This window comes from Rattus rattus, chromosome 5 (genome assembly GCF_011064425.1).
Source record: "Rattus rattus isolate New Zealand chromosome 5, Rrattus_CSIRO_v1, whole genome shotgun sequence".
Classification (NCBI taxonomy): Eukaryota; Metazoa; Chordata; class Mammalia; order Rodentia; family Muridae; genus Rattus; species Rattus rattus.
The window spans coordinates 26,733,464-26,749,761 of NC_046158.1; the positions used below are offsets into that span (position 1 = coordinate 26,733,464).

Sequence of the window (16,298 nt, forward strand, 5' to 3'; positions counted from 1 at the left end):
GTCTCTTTGTCTCTCTCTCTCTCTCTCTCTCTCTCTCTCTCTTTCTCTTTCTCTCTGTGTGTGTGTGTGTGTGTGTGTGTGTCCGCGCACACATATGCGCTCATGCATGATTCTATATATTAGATGACTTTCATAAGAAGTACTAATTAAGAGTTTAACATTTTCTTAAGAAAGGAAAGACACTGTTAGAATTCATAAATAATAGACCGAGACCTGTTATAAGTATCCTTTCTGGGTTTCAGATGTTTGCTGCTGTTGATATTTTTGTGTGTGTTTAGGAATGATGAAAAACAAGGAGTCACTTTTGTGATTGAGTATCTTGGCATGGACAAATTTTTGTAAAAAGAGACAACCCTGAACTGACTTAAACTTTTTTTGGATTTCAAATTGTGTGCAAAATGGCATTGTTTTTTATGTGGAATCTCGTTCTGGTCACCTTAGACTTTGTCTGACACAGTTAACTTGCACGGTTTGAGTCTCATTTTTGGTGAGAGTTTTTATATAAATTTTGTAATCCTTTTAAATTTAAAAATAATTGGAAGTAATTACTTCAAGCATTTACTGATTATTTAAGTGCTTGTTCTAGGGTGGTGTTATGCATAATTATACATACACACATACACAAGTCAAACACACAAAGGGCTTCTTTTTATTGACTTCTAAATTGTGATACTGGTATGTAAGTATCATCTTTGGGATTTGTTAAAACATTCACATTGCTCAACCATACTTCTGAAAGTGTAGAATGGAACTGTTGAAAAAGTATATTTAATGCGGACTGGCTTAATTAATTTTTATCTCACAGGACTAGTGTGTAGTATTAGATTATAGATAAACTGTGATGTATAAAAGCTTACAAGTATCAGAGTGTGTATCGAGTATCAGAGTATGTATAAAAGACTCCAAGTATGTTGGAATGTGATCTACAGTGTTTTTCAAGCTTTGCTTCCTTTGCTTTTCTATCTTGCTCCTCTTTTCAGACAGCAGCAGACACTTTTGAATACTAGTTAGGTCATTCAGTGACATCTCCGGCATCTCTATCACGTTACCGTTTAGCTTACCTAACTGCTTTAGGTACTGAGTAGTTGGTGTGCCTCTGACAGTGACACTACCATGGTCTCTGTCAGCCTCTTAGGAAGATGAGAGAGCACACGTCACACTGTACAGAAAACACACACTCATCGCTCTCCTTTAAAAGTTGTTTGAAAATGTAGAAAACATTTTTAAAAAGCGATTGGGTCATAGACAGAGATTTCTGGCTACTGGCTTGATTTTAGCAGTGTGCACCGACTGTGTAAAGCATTCGTAAGTATTAAGGAGTGGGCAGATGAGATGTACTGTCCACTTCAGGCCTCGAGGACGTGCCTGTGCTTTACCTGCTAGGTGCCCACCGTCCCAGTCAAAAGACTGTTAGGGCAAGGTCTTGCAGTCTTGCCAAGAGCATTTCTCTGCACCATGTTTAAGTTCTTTATGAAAATGGCATACTTTTTTTTATTTCTTAGAGAAACTTCCAAATCTTTAGCTAATGCTGGTTTATGAGTAAACTGATATCCGGTAAGGACTTGATCTTAGCAATATCAATAAGTTGGTTATGTCAGTTAAGTAATGGGAGTCATAGTAAAGACAGCGTTTATTTAGAATATTTTTATTAGTATTATCTTCAGTGATATTAGGATATACACAATTTAAAATCTGTGTCTCTTTAATTATGGTTCTTTATAATGAACAAAAAACATTCACTGTAAACTAATCTAGCATGATTAAGGATACAAGCAAGGCATGTCTCTGTGTGATTAATAATTGAAGGTACTGATGTTTCTTTATAATTCAGAGCTGTTTCTTTATAAATCACCGTTATTTCATGGTGTCCCTGCTTTCACAGTCATCTGAGATGAAAGTTGGAGAACTAATGCTCTTAACCCTGCCATTTTCCAGACCTCATTCTCCACCTTTTATCTTGATGGTATTGCATTCAGAATGTTTCTGCCTTTGAGGTTATAGATGTCTCTGTAACCTTACAGCTAGTCTTCTTGCTTTCATGCTCTCCTTCACCTCTGCCATTGCTAGAATAGTTTCCATACATTAGATTATGTTGCTTCTGTGATTAGAAGTCCTCAAGGGCTCTTACTGCTTTGCACCCCATCATATGTGGTCCACCATACACTGTCTTCTGATTTTTTTCTCCATGTTATAACCAAAGTCATCTAGCATACATATCTAGAGTTGTAATTATATTTTCTCTTCTCTTTGATTCAGCTAAATAACCCCAGGAGAGAAAAGCTCATAGTAATCTGTATACATACTGTATCGTATTTCATTTTTCCTAAGCTTCTTGAAGACAAAGTACATAGCAACTGTATAGTGTTTGTGAGGGATGAGCATCCCAAAAGTACTGAATGCAGGGTTGAGTTTGTTTTCTGTAGAGTCTCATCGAGATGATGAGATTAACCCCAGGAGTTCCTGTAATAACATCCAGGTACTTTTAGAACCTTGCCTTGAGATGAATCTACATTTTTTGGAGGATGTACAATAAGCTGAAGTATTCCTAGCTTTTATAAGACAGTGACATGATCCCAGACTCAAGACGCAGCCTCTCTTTGTATTATATAGGTCAGTTTTCTTTTGCTTATGCTGGAACTCTTTCCACACATAGGAAGAGGCTCATCCACAGTGAGTAAATTGAATCAAATTGGTTTTTCTGGTGATAGTGAGTCATGAGTATGAGGGAATTGACGGACTGACTCTGTTGTTAAGCCTATTGTGGTAAAGAGTTAATGTGGTTTCAGGAAAACTGTGAACTTAAGTTTCCTGTTTATAAGGTCTGTGTTTGTGCTGGTAATACCTGCCACTTGATAAAGATTAGAGTCTAGAAATTGATTTCCTTAAATAGGATACAAAGTTAGCTTTTTGTTTATTTCAAAAGGCTGTATCACTAGCACTTTAGCATTGCAACATTGTTCTTTTTAAAGTGGCATCGTCTTCATGACGTCTGCTTAGTTGTTGGTTTGAGATGGAGCATGGCATTTCATATGTTGGGGATCCCCAAGTTGAGCATGCATAGTAACCATTGACCTTAATATTAAAGCAATAATAGGATGACATTTCATGCTGTGCCAAACGACTACCCTCTGAAAACTAAGTCCTCTCTGAAAATGCCTCATAGGGTTTCCCCTTCATTGTGACCCTATATACACAACCCCTGAAGAGTGGTGAGAAACCAAGTTGTAGGGAAACACTGAGGGCAATCTAGGGAAATGTGTTCCTTTCTTTCTTGGGGAAGATGTAGGGGAAAATTGCTGATTTTTATTGATAATGTTTAGCATTTATAGAAGCACACCTTTAAAAATACCTTTTTACGTAAAATAGAATTACATCACCCCTTTGCCCGTTGCCTTGCTCCTGCAGGCACACACCAAGTCCTCTTCCTCCAGCTCCTCCCATGTTTTCCTGCCTCACTCTCACTTTGACAGCTTCCTTTTCTCTACTTTTGTTACCTGTGTGTACGCATAAATGTAAAGATAGAACCTGCCGAGTCTGATTTTGTTGTTTGTGTGTATGGCTTTGATTCCTTTGTTAGGAAATTGATCCCTGGGAAAGACTAGTTTTCCATTTCTGCACCTATTAATTGCCTGGTTCTTTATCTAGGGGTAAAATCCTATGAGATTTCTCTTTTTTGGTGATAAACCTGTTTATGCAGTCATTTCTAGGTAAGACTCTTGCCCAGACTTCCTGGTCCTTCCTGGTCTTGACATTTTCCCACCCTGTCTTATGTAATCGTCTCTGAGCCATAGACACAGAAGCAGTGATGCAGATGCACCTATTAGGTTCAGCTGCCACTCTGCTGCGTCCCCTTTGTCTCCATTTGCTGTAAAGAGAGGCTTCTGGGTAAGCGGTAGCTTACTTACTTATCTGCATATTCGACTAAGATTTAGAGTATTGTAAAGGATTATGCTGACCTAGGAAAACAGTGGCAGTAGATCCTTTTCTAAGGTCCATGGCCTTATTAGCCCTGGGAATCTGGCTATATTTTCAGTACCAGGTATTATTTTCCTCCTGTCGAGTGGGTCTTTAGTGCAATCAGATGCTGTTGGTTACACTTACTGCATCTTGATGGACATCTCATCTTGTTGGTTATTGTTGTGGTTCAGAGGTGTCACAACTGGGCTGGATTCCAAATTACTTCCCTCCCTTGGCAGCTTGCATAGGATTTTCTATGGACCACAGGAAGGAGGTTTTTAGGTCTAATCCATTTTGAATTATTGGGACAAACTTTTTCCTGGGCAGGTTCAGCACACCTATCTGTTCACCCTAGATAGGAATCCCACAACAGACAAATGAACAAATACCATCAAAGTCCAGCTTGGTGAACCTTGAGTTTGATTGGGGTTACAATCAATGCGTCACTTATAGAAACAAATATAAAGACTCAAAGACAGCTACATTACCAAAACCCACCCTAGTATGGATGACTGCTCACAAAAGCTGGGAACCTGGAGTGCTTTGCACAACCATGCAGGTAGCCCAACAGGTTGGAGACTGTCCTTTATCAGCGACTCTGGTCTAAACCTATTTTAGGCAGTTTGACTGATTGCCACTACTAGGCAGCTGGTCTGGTCTCAAGAGTGTTCCTTTCAGCTTTTGCTCTTCTGAGTCTTTTTACAGCTTAGCTTGTTAGGTCTGTGATGGACTCTCAGCTTTTGTTGCTTACTCTGGCAGAGAGGGACCTAGTGAATCTGGTCAGTTTCATAGATTTCCTGAAGCTGTTTTTGAGTTTTTTTACTTTCTTGTTTTAAGGAGTTATCCTGAAGGATGGAATGTTTAAATCTGGGAGGAAGCTGGTAGAAAAGTAGGTTGACTGCTTAATGGCTATAGTTTATTAATACATGTTATTTCTCTTCTGCTTGAATCAGGACTTGGATGAATGAACACAAATTATTTAGAATGAGTTGTATCAAAAAAGGAAAGAAATCATTTGCATTTCTTTTATCACTTTCTGTAAATGATATTGATTGGCATATATCCTTGGATACCTTTTTCTAGCCTCATCTCTTTTAGTTTATGTATTTTCTCTCTTACGAACTATTAAATATACTATTTTTCTTTTACAGACTATAACAGTATAGAAAAATAGCTTTTCAGCTTGATGTGCTGTTTATCTCAATCCATTAAAAAGATGTATCTTTAAATGAAACAGTAGAGTGCTATTGCATGCTCAGGAAATACCAAAATTAAATGTGTATTGGTACAAATTTTGTAAATTTAAGGTATACAGTGATATATGTATTTTACCAGTTTAGTAGTTTGTATGAGATTTCTGATAGGAGAATCTATATGTCATAATTATTTCCAACCATGCTCAAAATAATGATATAATGCTGTTTTAAACTTGTACCTCTTTGTATATGTATATTTTTAATAATGGTGCAAGATTGCTATAGATGTTTTTCCTTTTGTGTCACACTTTTTTTGATTCAGTAACTAAATTTGCACCTTGATTTAAAGTATACTTCTAAGCAAATTTTTAGAAATTATTAATAGACACACAGCTTGGAAAATTACCTTCACTAAGAACGTACTTTTTTTTTCTATTTACAAGTGCTTAAATATAGTTATTTAGAAATTGACTAAAATTTCTGTATCCAAAAGCAAAAGGGGATGAGAGGAAGACAAAAGCCATGGAACTTAGCCCAGTTATAGTTAAATCGTATACTATACTTAATTCATGAAAGTGAGTTTTCTGAGTGCTCTGGTGACAAACAGACCGCTGCAGGTGACCCACTCAGCTCTTATCGTCTGCAGTGCAGCTTTTCCTTTACCTGGAAATGGACTCCCAGGTGTAGACCAGAGGACACACTCACTCTTCTCCAGAGAGCAAGTATTAGCAGGAGGAGACCAGCCCACCTTTGCTTTTCTGTATCAGTCTCATTTCCTGGACCTTATCCTAGACCTCTTCCTTCATTCTCAGCTGTGCTAGTGCATTACAACCCTTCTCTATTCTTTTGAAGTAGTAGCTCACTTGTTAATGAAGTAAATACTGTGGGCTGCCTTTCTGGTTTTGGCGCTTGCGTGCCTGTTCCAGCCCTGCATGCACTAAGCATGCTGTTCAGTACAGGTGCAGGGTGCTCTCTGCCTGCCTGCCTGCCTGCCTGCCTGCCTGCCTGCCTGCCTGCCTGCCTGCCTGCCTGCCTGCCTGCCTGCCTGCCTGCTTGCCTACCTGCCTGCCTGCCTGCCTGCCTACCTGCCCTCTTGGAGCTCACCGCTGGCAGCAAAGGGGAAAACAAGCTGCTTGTTTAGCTCTGCTGCTTGGAAATGAAGGGAAAGATTCCGAAAGGAGGGGCACTGGAGGAAAGATCTGATTGACAGTCTGTACTGTCCGGAGGATTGCATTTGAGGTGTTGACCAGTGTTAAAGTGCTCAGTAAATGTCATTGTCCTTTCTGTCACAGCTTCAGAACCGATCGAAAGGAATAATTTTAATAGAAACTGCTACTGCTGTACTCTGAAATATGTTGTCAAGTTCATTTTATTGATGAGAAAAGGCACTAATAGGTAAAGTGACCTGACTTATAATCCTGGCCCAAATGGTAATGTCTGCCCTTTACTCAGGAATAAATGTCCACTGATTGGACAGCTTATTTTAATAAGTAATTTGATGGGGTCCATAGAAAACTAAATTAAGGAAAATTCATTAGAGTTCATAGTGAATATACCCTATACGGTATACAGTCTTGTGCCTATACAGTCTGGTAGTTAAATAATTTTCACATACCAGAATTTATTTCTGTGTACACACTCTTAGTCATCTATTAATATATGCCTGTCTTTCTCTCCTTTAGACATATTTGTTCTGAAGTTACTGTCTTATTTCATTATGGATTTTATTTCTGTTCTTGTTTGTTGATGGTCTAAAAAATGAAGACTTGTGACATTTCTAAGAATGTATGATAATTAAATGTCTAAGAGAAGACATGTTCAGAATTTGTCACTTTTCACATAGTATGCACATTTGATAGTCATAAGAAGACATTGTTATTGTGGTGTCAAAAATAAATATAATTGGAAACTACTTACTGCCTAGCTAGATACACTTAAGATATTTCTCAATGTCTCTCTTTTTCTCTCTCTGTCTGTCTCTCTGTCTCTGTCTCTGTCTCTCTCTCTCTGTGTGTGTGTGTGTGTGTGTGTGTGTGTGTGTGTGTGTGTGTGTGTGTTGGGGTTAAATAAATAATAAACTTTGTAGTACTTGTTGTATGTGTATTTATGAGTGGTACATAAAAGTCTATTTTTAGAACGATTTGAATTTTAGATTACGTAGCTAACCGCCTACCAAATAGCTCCACTCGGACTTCTCAGTTCTTCCCATTCGCCGGTAATGATTGCTATTTCCAAATCAGGTTTGCAATAAATGTAGCGCTTGTCCATGGGCGTGTGTAATCTAAATTCTAGGATGTGTACCAGTGATGTTTTCCATTCTTATCAGTCCCCTCTATAGATAGATAGATAGATAGATAGATAGATAGATTTATTTATTTATTTATTTATTTATTTATTTATTTATTTATTTATTTATTTATTTATTTATTTATTTCGGGGTGCTCTCAGGGAAAAACTAGCCAGTTTATTTAAGTGAGGTTATTTTAACAGATACTCAACAAGGTGGTAACTTCTTTCTACTGCTTTTACTTTTTAATTATACATTTGTTGGTGCAAATATCAATTAGTCCATCTTCTGTGAAGTTCATAAGAGCCTGAATAGTTAGTTCTTGACATGAACAATATAGTCAGTAAATTTTGTTTGAATGAGTGAATAAATGAATGGGTGAATGAAGTTTTCTATTTTCTGATGTTTGGCAGTAATTTCATTCCTTCTTGATAAGCAGCAAGTCTCTTTCTAATCTGGAAACCTAATTACCTGGCATTAAGGTACTGATTTGATTTGTAGTTACTTACAGTTTCAGGACTGAGTACTCAAAGCTACTGTTTCCATTTTGTGAATCCAGACTATTTTGTTTGGTGAACTTATATCTGTACAGTCAGTGATTTCATTTGCCTGTTTTGACTATACTGTAACAGTTTCTACTTAGACAAAGAATGTCATGGTGCCTCTTGTTATTTTAGTTTTGTTTTTGTTTTTTGCCTTGCCTGGTTTTTATCACATTAAGGCTTGATTTTATCTTCATTCACTTTTGTGTTGGTTATTTTATAGCTTATTCTCTTCATTAGTTAGGAAGTTTCCTGAGTAGGCATAATACTTTCTAAGATTAACATTTACTTGCACTGACTTCGTTAGCTCTGAAAGTTCTTGTGCTTAAACAAGATCCCAGTGATTCTTGTGGCTTCGAAGTCCCTGTGAAAGAGAGGTTATCTCATGCTATGGTAGGATTAAGCTGGGTTTTGATGGATAATGAGTAGCCTTGGATGATTATCACAGGATAAAAGTCCAGCAAACAACTGGTATCGAAAAGTGAATTGTCATTTCTTTTGTTAGTGGCACTGTTCTCTGTAGAAATAGTGGCAACTGGGGAATGTGCTCATCTGTTTGGAGTTTTCAGGCTCCACAGCAGTGGCTAATATGTATTTTACTTAATTTAAAATTCAGGCAATTATCTCTTTTGTGGTGACTTGTTCTCTTTTCTGCCTAACTATCCACAGACTGAGAAACGTGCCTAGGTACTTATTTTCAAGGGACTATTATTCAGTTGTCACATACTTCCTAAGTTTAAAGTTGTCTTAACACTGGAATCATATTTTGGACTACTAACAAATGCTTAATTCAGACTGTGAACTATGTCATTTAAATCCTGTTCTGTTAGGCTCTATTCTGATTTATTCGTGTTGCTACAGCTGGACAGGGAGGGTTATAACAGGGCTAGTTTATCACCAGGTTTTGTTTAATTCTGGCCATCGTTCTTTGTGTTTTCTTCCTGGTTTGTCTTTCCTGAGCACATACATAGCCACCAAAGCATTCCGTGTTTCACCCTGTTAGTGCCTTCCAACAAGGTGAGTGAGGTCATTCACTCCCTGGAAATAGGAAATTTCACAGATTCTTATGAAAACTGTTAAAAAGACCAAACAAACAAACAAACAAACAAACAAAATCAAACCAAACCAAACCAAACCAAACCAAATCAAAACAAAAAACCCCCAAAACCAAACAAACAAAACCAAAAATCTCAAAACAAAATGAAAACAGAAAACCCCCAAAACGCATTCAAAAAACACCTCCAAATTAACACAATAGCACAACACAAAACAAACAAATCCTAGGCTGGAGAGACATCACAACTCCAAAGGGCTTTATAAGCGTGAACATATAAGTGTGATCCTTAGAACACACATGAAAGGAAGAGAAAAGAAAGCAAACCAAACAGGCAGGCAGGCAGGCAGGCAGGCAGGCTGGGTATGATGCTGCATGTTTGTGATCCCAGCACTGAAAAAGCAGAGGCAGTGTATTCCTGGGGTTTGCTGCCAGCCTAGCCTGGTGGGGAGTTCCAGGCCACTTGGAAATGGCACTTTTGGAATGACACCTGAGATTATCCCCTAACCTCCATGTACAGATGCCTACACATGTATGCACACTCATGAAAGTTAGAATCCCTAGTCTGAGACAACTGGATTTCCTCAGGCCTGTTTCCTGGCGGTTGTTAAAGGCAATACTGCCCTCTACTGTTCAGAAACTAATTGCAGCTCCTATATTCCCCAGAATTGCCTGTTTACACTCATGCTCTATACTTTAAAATCTTTTCAAGAAATACGTAAAATTTAAAATGTATTCGCTGGCTTGAAGCCCATTGTATCAGGTAATTTGGAGTTATTTTTACATCAAAATTTATTTACTAGCACCCTAATAGGTATGTCTACGAATTTTTCCTTTATATTTTTAAAAATAACACTTTCCTCTGGTTATAAGGAATGTGTTTTTAATTCTTATCTTAAAAATATAGCCCATTAACTCACTGTCAACTCTTAAAAAGCTAAATCATTCTTTCACCTTTGTAACTGATGTGTCATTTTTCATTTCATTCTGAATATGAATCGTAATTTCTTTTGCCTGTGTTTTTTTCTTCACAAGCACGCCTTTCATATAATGATAGAGGTAAGATGCATTGATGTTTGTTTTATGGTTGTGAAAGCTTCTGTGGATGCACACAAGACATGTCCTTAGAGTTTTGTTACTGTTGCTTTACTTTGCATCCTTTATAGTCTATCTACATTTTTGTTTTAAAAGTCTCCTCTTTTGTATCCAAATATTATTCATTTGACATAGTAAAATTTTGGTTTTGAAGGATTGTTAACAGCATTTATATTTATCTAAGGTAGGCTGTAGAAAGAGCTATTTCTTTTGATTGGAAGATAAAACCTAATGAAGGAATTAGCCCTAGGAACCCAGTATTTCTAATTTTAATAATATTTCATGTGTTTAAATGTCAAGCCTGTACTCATTTAAATAAGAGGTGACTTTCTGGTCTAGCTCATTATCTTTTAACCTAAAGTCTATTTTCCAGTGTCATCTCTAGTAAATGAATTAGCTGCATAAATAACACCTTTGACAAATCAGTTGCTGCCTTGAAGGTTGGGACTTTTTGTATTAGAATGTGAAGTTACCTTAGAGATTAGCAGGATTGATGACACATGGCTTTGCTGCCCCTTTAAAGAGTGTCCCAGAATGGGTATACTCATGCCACTGTGTGGGTGCTTTGGACAGTCAGACTTTGCCAGTAACTGCAATCTCAGCATACTCTCTGACGCCTTGAGAAGGAGTGCATAGTCAGAGCCACTTCTGATGTGCATCTTCTTAGTTTTCTGTACTGCATGGTTGTTGAAAGGGCACTGGGAACGAGAGGGGAGATTTTCAGAAATTCTCTAGTCCTTAGAATTGCTGTCTTCCGAGTGTTTCTGTGCAGCACAGCAGGGCTATGCTTTATGGAGGCCATCAGTTGTGAACTCTAAGTTCCCATTTGGAGTTCATATGGTTAGTGATAGAAGCCTTCCTTCCTAGAAATAAATACTGAGGTGTTTTACTTATAACAATAAACTGAGAGTAATTTTTAATATTCTTATACAATAATTAAAACTTAGATTTTAGGGGTCCATTTGAAACTTCATCCTAGAAACTTCTTGTTATGAAAGCAAAAAGGCATATCAATGGTTGACACTTTGTATTGTATAGTTGTCTTTATTAAGCTGATTTTAAGTTCAGTCTTAAGTATTCGTTAGTATTATAGTTAAGAGTACATCTCAAAAAGGTTTGATGTTGGTAAGCATGAACCTTTGTAGATCATTTTCTTCCTTTTTGAATATTGGCCAGTGTTTGTTTTTTTAATTTAAATTTTTATACTGTTAAGAAAATTTGACAGTTGTATGTTTTGTAGCAACTGATGGAATTTTTTTGAATAAAATCGTACTATTAAATATTGATCCAAGATTTCTCTCTGAGACAAAAGTGTGTTAAGAAATGTACTAAGGAAAGCCCACACCTATAGGACCTTTGTAGTTTGTGTTTCCATCGAGTAAACATTTAATGTACTTTGAACTACTATTATATTAATCTGAAATATTGAAGACACAAACTCAATCCTGTTTCATGGACTAGATTCATGTCTGTAGTTGGCACTCTTGAACACGAATACATGTGTAAGTTATCTCTAGAGACATTGGTTAGTGGCTGTGGTGCACTCTTCTCTCTTTTCAGTGAATTTTGTAGTATTGATGCCTAAAACTGATTACTGTCTTTTCAATTCAGTTATTTCTTTATAAACTTGTTCGTTTATTCTTGGACCTTCCAGACTGGATCATTTTCTTTGCCTTTGGTAGATTAGTGTTCACCTTTTTCTCTCCGGTCCCCTCAGTCAGCTCCTTCCTGTCACTAGAATCATATTATAGGCAGAGACAGTTGTAGAATGGCCAAGGAGAGTATGCTTCCCACAGCAACTGTGCAGAGAGACAGAATCACTGTAAGCCTGAACTTCCTGTAGGGTTTGTAGACATCTTTGGTCCATCACTCTGCAAAATGCAAGCACTTTGGCTTTATTAACCTTTCATATTCTTAATTTGAGAGGAACAGCAACTAAATAGACATTAAAAAACAAACATGACATCAGAATGAATCACAGGAAGTCTTTCTAATGCCTTACTTCCAAAAACAGGAGTTTTCAAGTCTTTAAGGGACTCCCTACACGTTGCATCCTTTTTCTATATAATAGTTTGAACTTTTTTTTGCCTGGGTAATTCTGATACTTGATAGACAATATATAGACTCACAGACAGACTAATGGCTCAAGGATGCCTACAAGGAACACTGAAATAATGTTTTGGAGCATTTGGAGGATCTAAAAAGGGAGAGGAACCTTAGGGTGAGATGTGCTGATCTGGATAAAATGTCATTTGTAAGTATCTGAAGTATCGCCAGGGGTCTCTTCTTGCCACAAAAATTATTTCCTTCTTACAAAATTTAAATAGCCCTTGAAACATTTCTGATGGCTTCCAGAAGCTTCTTACATTCTGTTGGTGTAGGACTTTTTCTTTACCTTTCTCCCTTTTATGTAGTTTACTGGCCCTATTTTAAAAATGCATCATAGTAGCACTCTTGTCCTTTATTCACCATTCCATCTTTCCAACTATGACTACCACTTTTCTAGAATTATTTTTACTTTTTAAATTTTTCTTTTCAATTGTCCTTAGAACATGACTTTTATTTCTTGTCAGTTTTGGGGAATAGTTAAATCAGTATCATGAAAAGTAAGAATGAACAAACAAAGTTTGTCTATAGGAACATTTCTCTGTTTTTGTTTGTTTTTTGTTTTTTGGGTTTTTTGTTTTGTTTTGTTTTTTGTTTTTGTTTTTGAGACAGGGTTTCTCTGTGTAGCCTCTCTGTCCTGGTAACTGCACTGTAGACCAAGGTGGCCTCGAATTGACAGAGATCTACCTGCCTCTGCCTCTGTCTCTTGAGTGCTGGGATTATATATTTGTTTGAAATGAATGGGCATTGTGAAATTAATACAGAAAAATGTTAATGTTAGACAGCCACTAGAGAAAGTATTAGATTTTGCAATTGTTTTTTTTTTTAGAAATGCTCATACTTTGCTGTTTTTGATACATTTAAAATCTTTATCCCTTGAGAGAATACAAACTGGATAAAGCCAGTTCAGGACACACTATTAAGAGTGTTCTGAAATTCATAGAACGTTTTGAGAACATTGGTCAGACTGGCTGCCTACTCTTCTTCACCTTCCTTTCCTAAGTAGTAGCAGCAAAGATGTTGCTAATCATTGCCTGCTTAGTGGTTCCCACTAATGCCCTAGCATTTAAGTTCTTGCAGGCAGAAAATTAAGGTCCCGTTGATGTTGCCGTCCCTCATGTGTTCACGGTTTCTATTAGAGCATTCTTCAGTATAATCACCTTTTTCTCATTTCAGAATCAATGCCTTAGGTTCTACTTATTTATAGCATTATTATTATTATTTATCTCTAGGACCCTGGACCACCTCCACCTTCCCCATTACTAGGGTTGAAGCCATTGCAGCTGTTGGAAGTGAAAGCAAGGGGAAGATTTGGTTGTGTCTGGAAAGCCCAGTTGCTCAATGAGTATGTGGCTGTCAAAATATTTCCAATACAGGTATGTTTATTGAAGTTCTCTAATCTATCGATCTACGTCTATATTTTTAAAGCTGTAATTGGTTAGGACATTATAGCTCATTAACAGCCTGGAAACACAAACTATACATTCTAAAGTGATTGTGTGGTAGTTGGGAAAGTAGTCTGTGCTGCTGTCACAGCTGAGAAATGGAATGATTTAATGTAGCACTGGGCTTTGTTGGCAGAATTGAAATCACAATGAATGTATATGTAGTCAATCTTTTGTTAATAAAGTCTAAAGTATTCCAGTCACAAAAATAAGCTCACTTTCTGGGTAGTTGTCTTATTGTCTCAACAAGAAAGAGCAGTAGACTATGCTTTACTTTAGAATTGGTGTTTGCAGGTACATGGCCAGACTTTGATTTTTTTTTTTCTTTGCACTTTGAGTATTTAGATGTAATTCTTTTCATTTTTTGTTGTTAATTCCTCAGAGGCAGTGATTCAGGTTCAAAGTATTAGTTACTTCTTTCCCCTTCAGGGCACCTGAACTGTCAGACAGCCTGACCCATCCGAGGCTCACGGTGCTGCTGCTTTGTCCCATGGCTGGCAGATGTGGGTTCTCGTCTTCTTCCCCTGGCTCTGGCAATACACCTCTGTGCCTCAGTGCCCTTAGGACTGAAGTCTCAGCTACACCCCAGCCCCATCACTCCAAAGTTACTACAGAAACAGTTTCCTTAACACACCTGGGTTTTATCTCCTTACCTCGACTAAAGCTTGTCTTCATCTTGGCAGCAGTGTGGCTTTTTTAGAGAGAAGTGTTCTGTTGTGCTAAGACTCAAAATAAAATTCATATTTTGATGTGTAAGGAATCTTAATAAGAAAAATATACTTGATATTAAGAGTAGAAACAACAGCAGCCATTTTATCAAATGCCTTTATTGACAGAGTAATGATTTACATGTTGTATATTCATATATTATTTAGATATAAACATGAAATAAGCACTTTAGCGACCAATAGCACAATTATTCTTTTACTTCACCTGAAAAGTGAATGCTTTTATAAAGGAAGAGGAATGGCCAAGACTTAATCTAACTCCAGAGAGTTCCTTACCATACATTATAGTGTAACTCAACTCTCCTTGCCCTTTCATAGTCAAAAGAAACTAATCTTTTGTTAGGAAGTAAACAATAGACATAGATAACTTGAAGGAATGAGTAACTGATAATTAAAAAGAAAACAAACAAACCCATAAGGTCCTGTTAACTGTGGGGGCTGGGAAGGGCAGCCTGAAGAGAGAGTGCATCTAAGGTTCTACCTAAATTTACCTTTCAGGGAGATGACAGTGACTGGGAGGGTAAATAACTGCACACTGTACAGTGCCTGCAGGAACTGACTAGCAGAATGTGTTACCATTTAACATACAGAAACGTAGTCATTTTTTGATGAATGCCTGTGTTTATAAACTGAACCACACAGAAAAGTCGATTTTGAGGGAATGGGAAAGAACAAGGATTTATTATGGATTATTGTTATTACCTGTCACAGGTTTCTTTTATTAAAAAAATAACAAAAGGCCACTGCACTTAGCTCATTCTGTTGTTGTACCACTTGCATTAGCTTGTTTCGTTGTGGTCATTTTTAGAACTTACTGTGGTAACCTCGGTGTGATTTATTTTCTTGTCCTCAGTGTTCTTACTGCTTTCATTTTTTACTCTAGGACAAACAGTCCTGGCAGAATGAATATGAAGTCTATAGTTTACCTGGGATGAAGCATGAAAACATACTACAGTTCATTGGTGCAGAGAAAAGAGGCACCAGTGTTGATGTGGACCTGTGGCTAATCACGGCTTTTCATGAAAAGGTATAACGGCTTAATCCCTAAGTTTAGTTAAGCTGGACTGATGCTAACTATATTTCAAGAGAACAGTGTATTATCACAATTGATTAATATTTGATCCAAAATATACATCACTTATGAATAAAAATATTAAAAGGTGACTTTAAGGAAAGAACTTTTTACCTAACCCTCTAATCATAGAAAGACTTTACTCTTTGCTTTTCTGTGCTGCAGTTACTTCTCTTAGCGGAACTTTAGATTAGACAGTGCTTATGGTTTTCATGTATTACTTATGACAGTTAATTTTATGAGCCTCACTTTTTTATCTTTAATTTTTGCCTTATAACTCTTTAATGATGAACCCACAGTCACTGACTTGGAGTTATTACCAAAACACATTTGCTATTTCATCATTTTGCAGTTAAATTTTTTTAAAAGACAAGTCTTTAGTGTAGCACAGGCTGGTCCCAAACTCATTTTTGTGTCCTAGCAGCCTCCCAGGGGCTGTGATTGTGGGCTTGGCTTTTGTCATCATTGTTAAGTCTAACTGCTTATATATATAAGTATTTGACCATACGGATCATAATCTCTCTAGAGAAGGGGTGTGTGTGTGCGTGCGCGCCTGTGTGTGTGTGTCATATCATTATGAGTTAGGTGCACGTGTGCAGACCCTGGTTTATGTTTTTAGTGTCTTCTTCATTTGCTTTTCATGTTTTTTTGTTTTCTTTTTTGTTTTTGTTGTTTTTCTTGCTTGAGGCACTGATGCTTCCAGGGATCTAGCTGTGTCTGTGTCCTCCTAGCACGGGGCTGATAGACTAATACAGATACAGGTCTGAGGCTCTGGGCTCAGGTCCTGATGCTGTGTGACAGGCACTTTACCTCAGG

The 16,298-nt window shown here is 37.3% G+C and overlaps 1 protein-coding gene across 2 annotated transcripts in view; it reads left to right on the forward strand.

Annotated features, from left to right (window-relative positions):
- Acvr2a (activin A receptor type 2A) overlaps positions 1 to 16,298 on the forward strand; it is an 82,171-nt gene that overhangs the window by 54,808 nt on the left and 11,065 nt on the right. The window contains exons 5-7 of one of the 2 annotated variants that reach the window (XM_032903259.1): positions 10,072 to 10,095; positions 13,470 to 13,613; positions 15,294 to 15,437. In XM_032903259.1, the coding sequence (XP_032759150.1) occupies positions 10,072 to 10,095; positions 13,470 to 13,613; positions 15,294 to 15,437 (312 nt within the window). The remainder of the gene's footprint in view (positions 1 to 10,071; positions 10,096 to 13,469; positions 13,614 to 15,293; positions 15,438 to 16,298) is intronic. The other variant, XM_032903260.1, reaches the window with a different exon arrangement.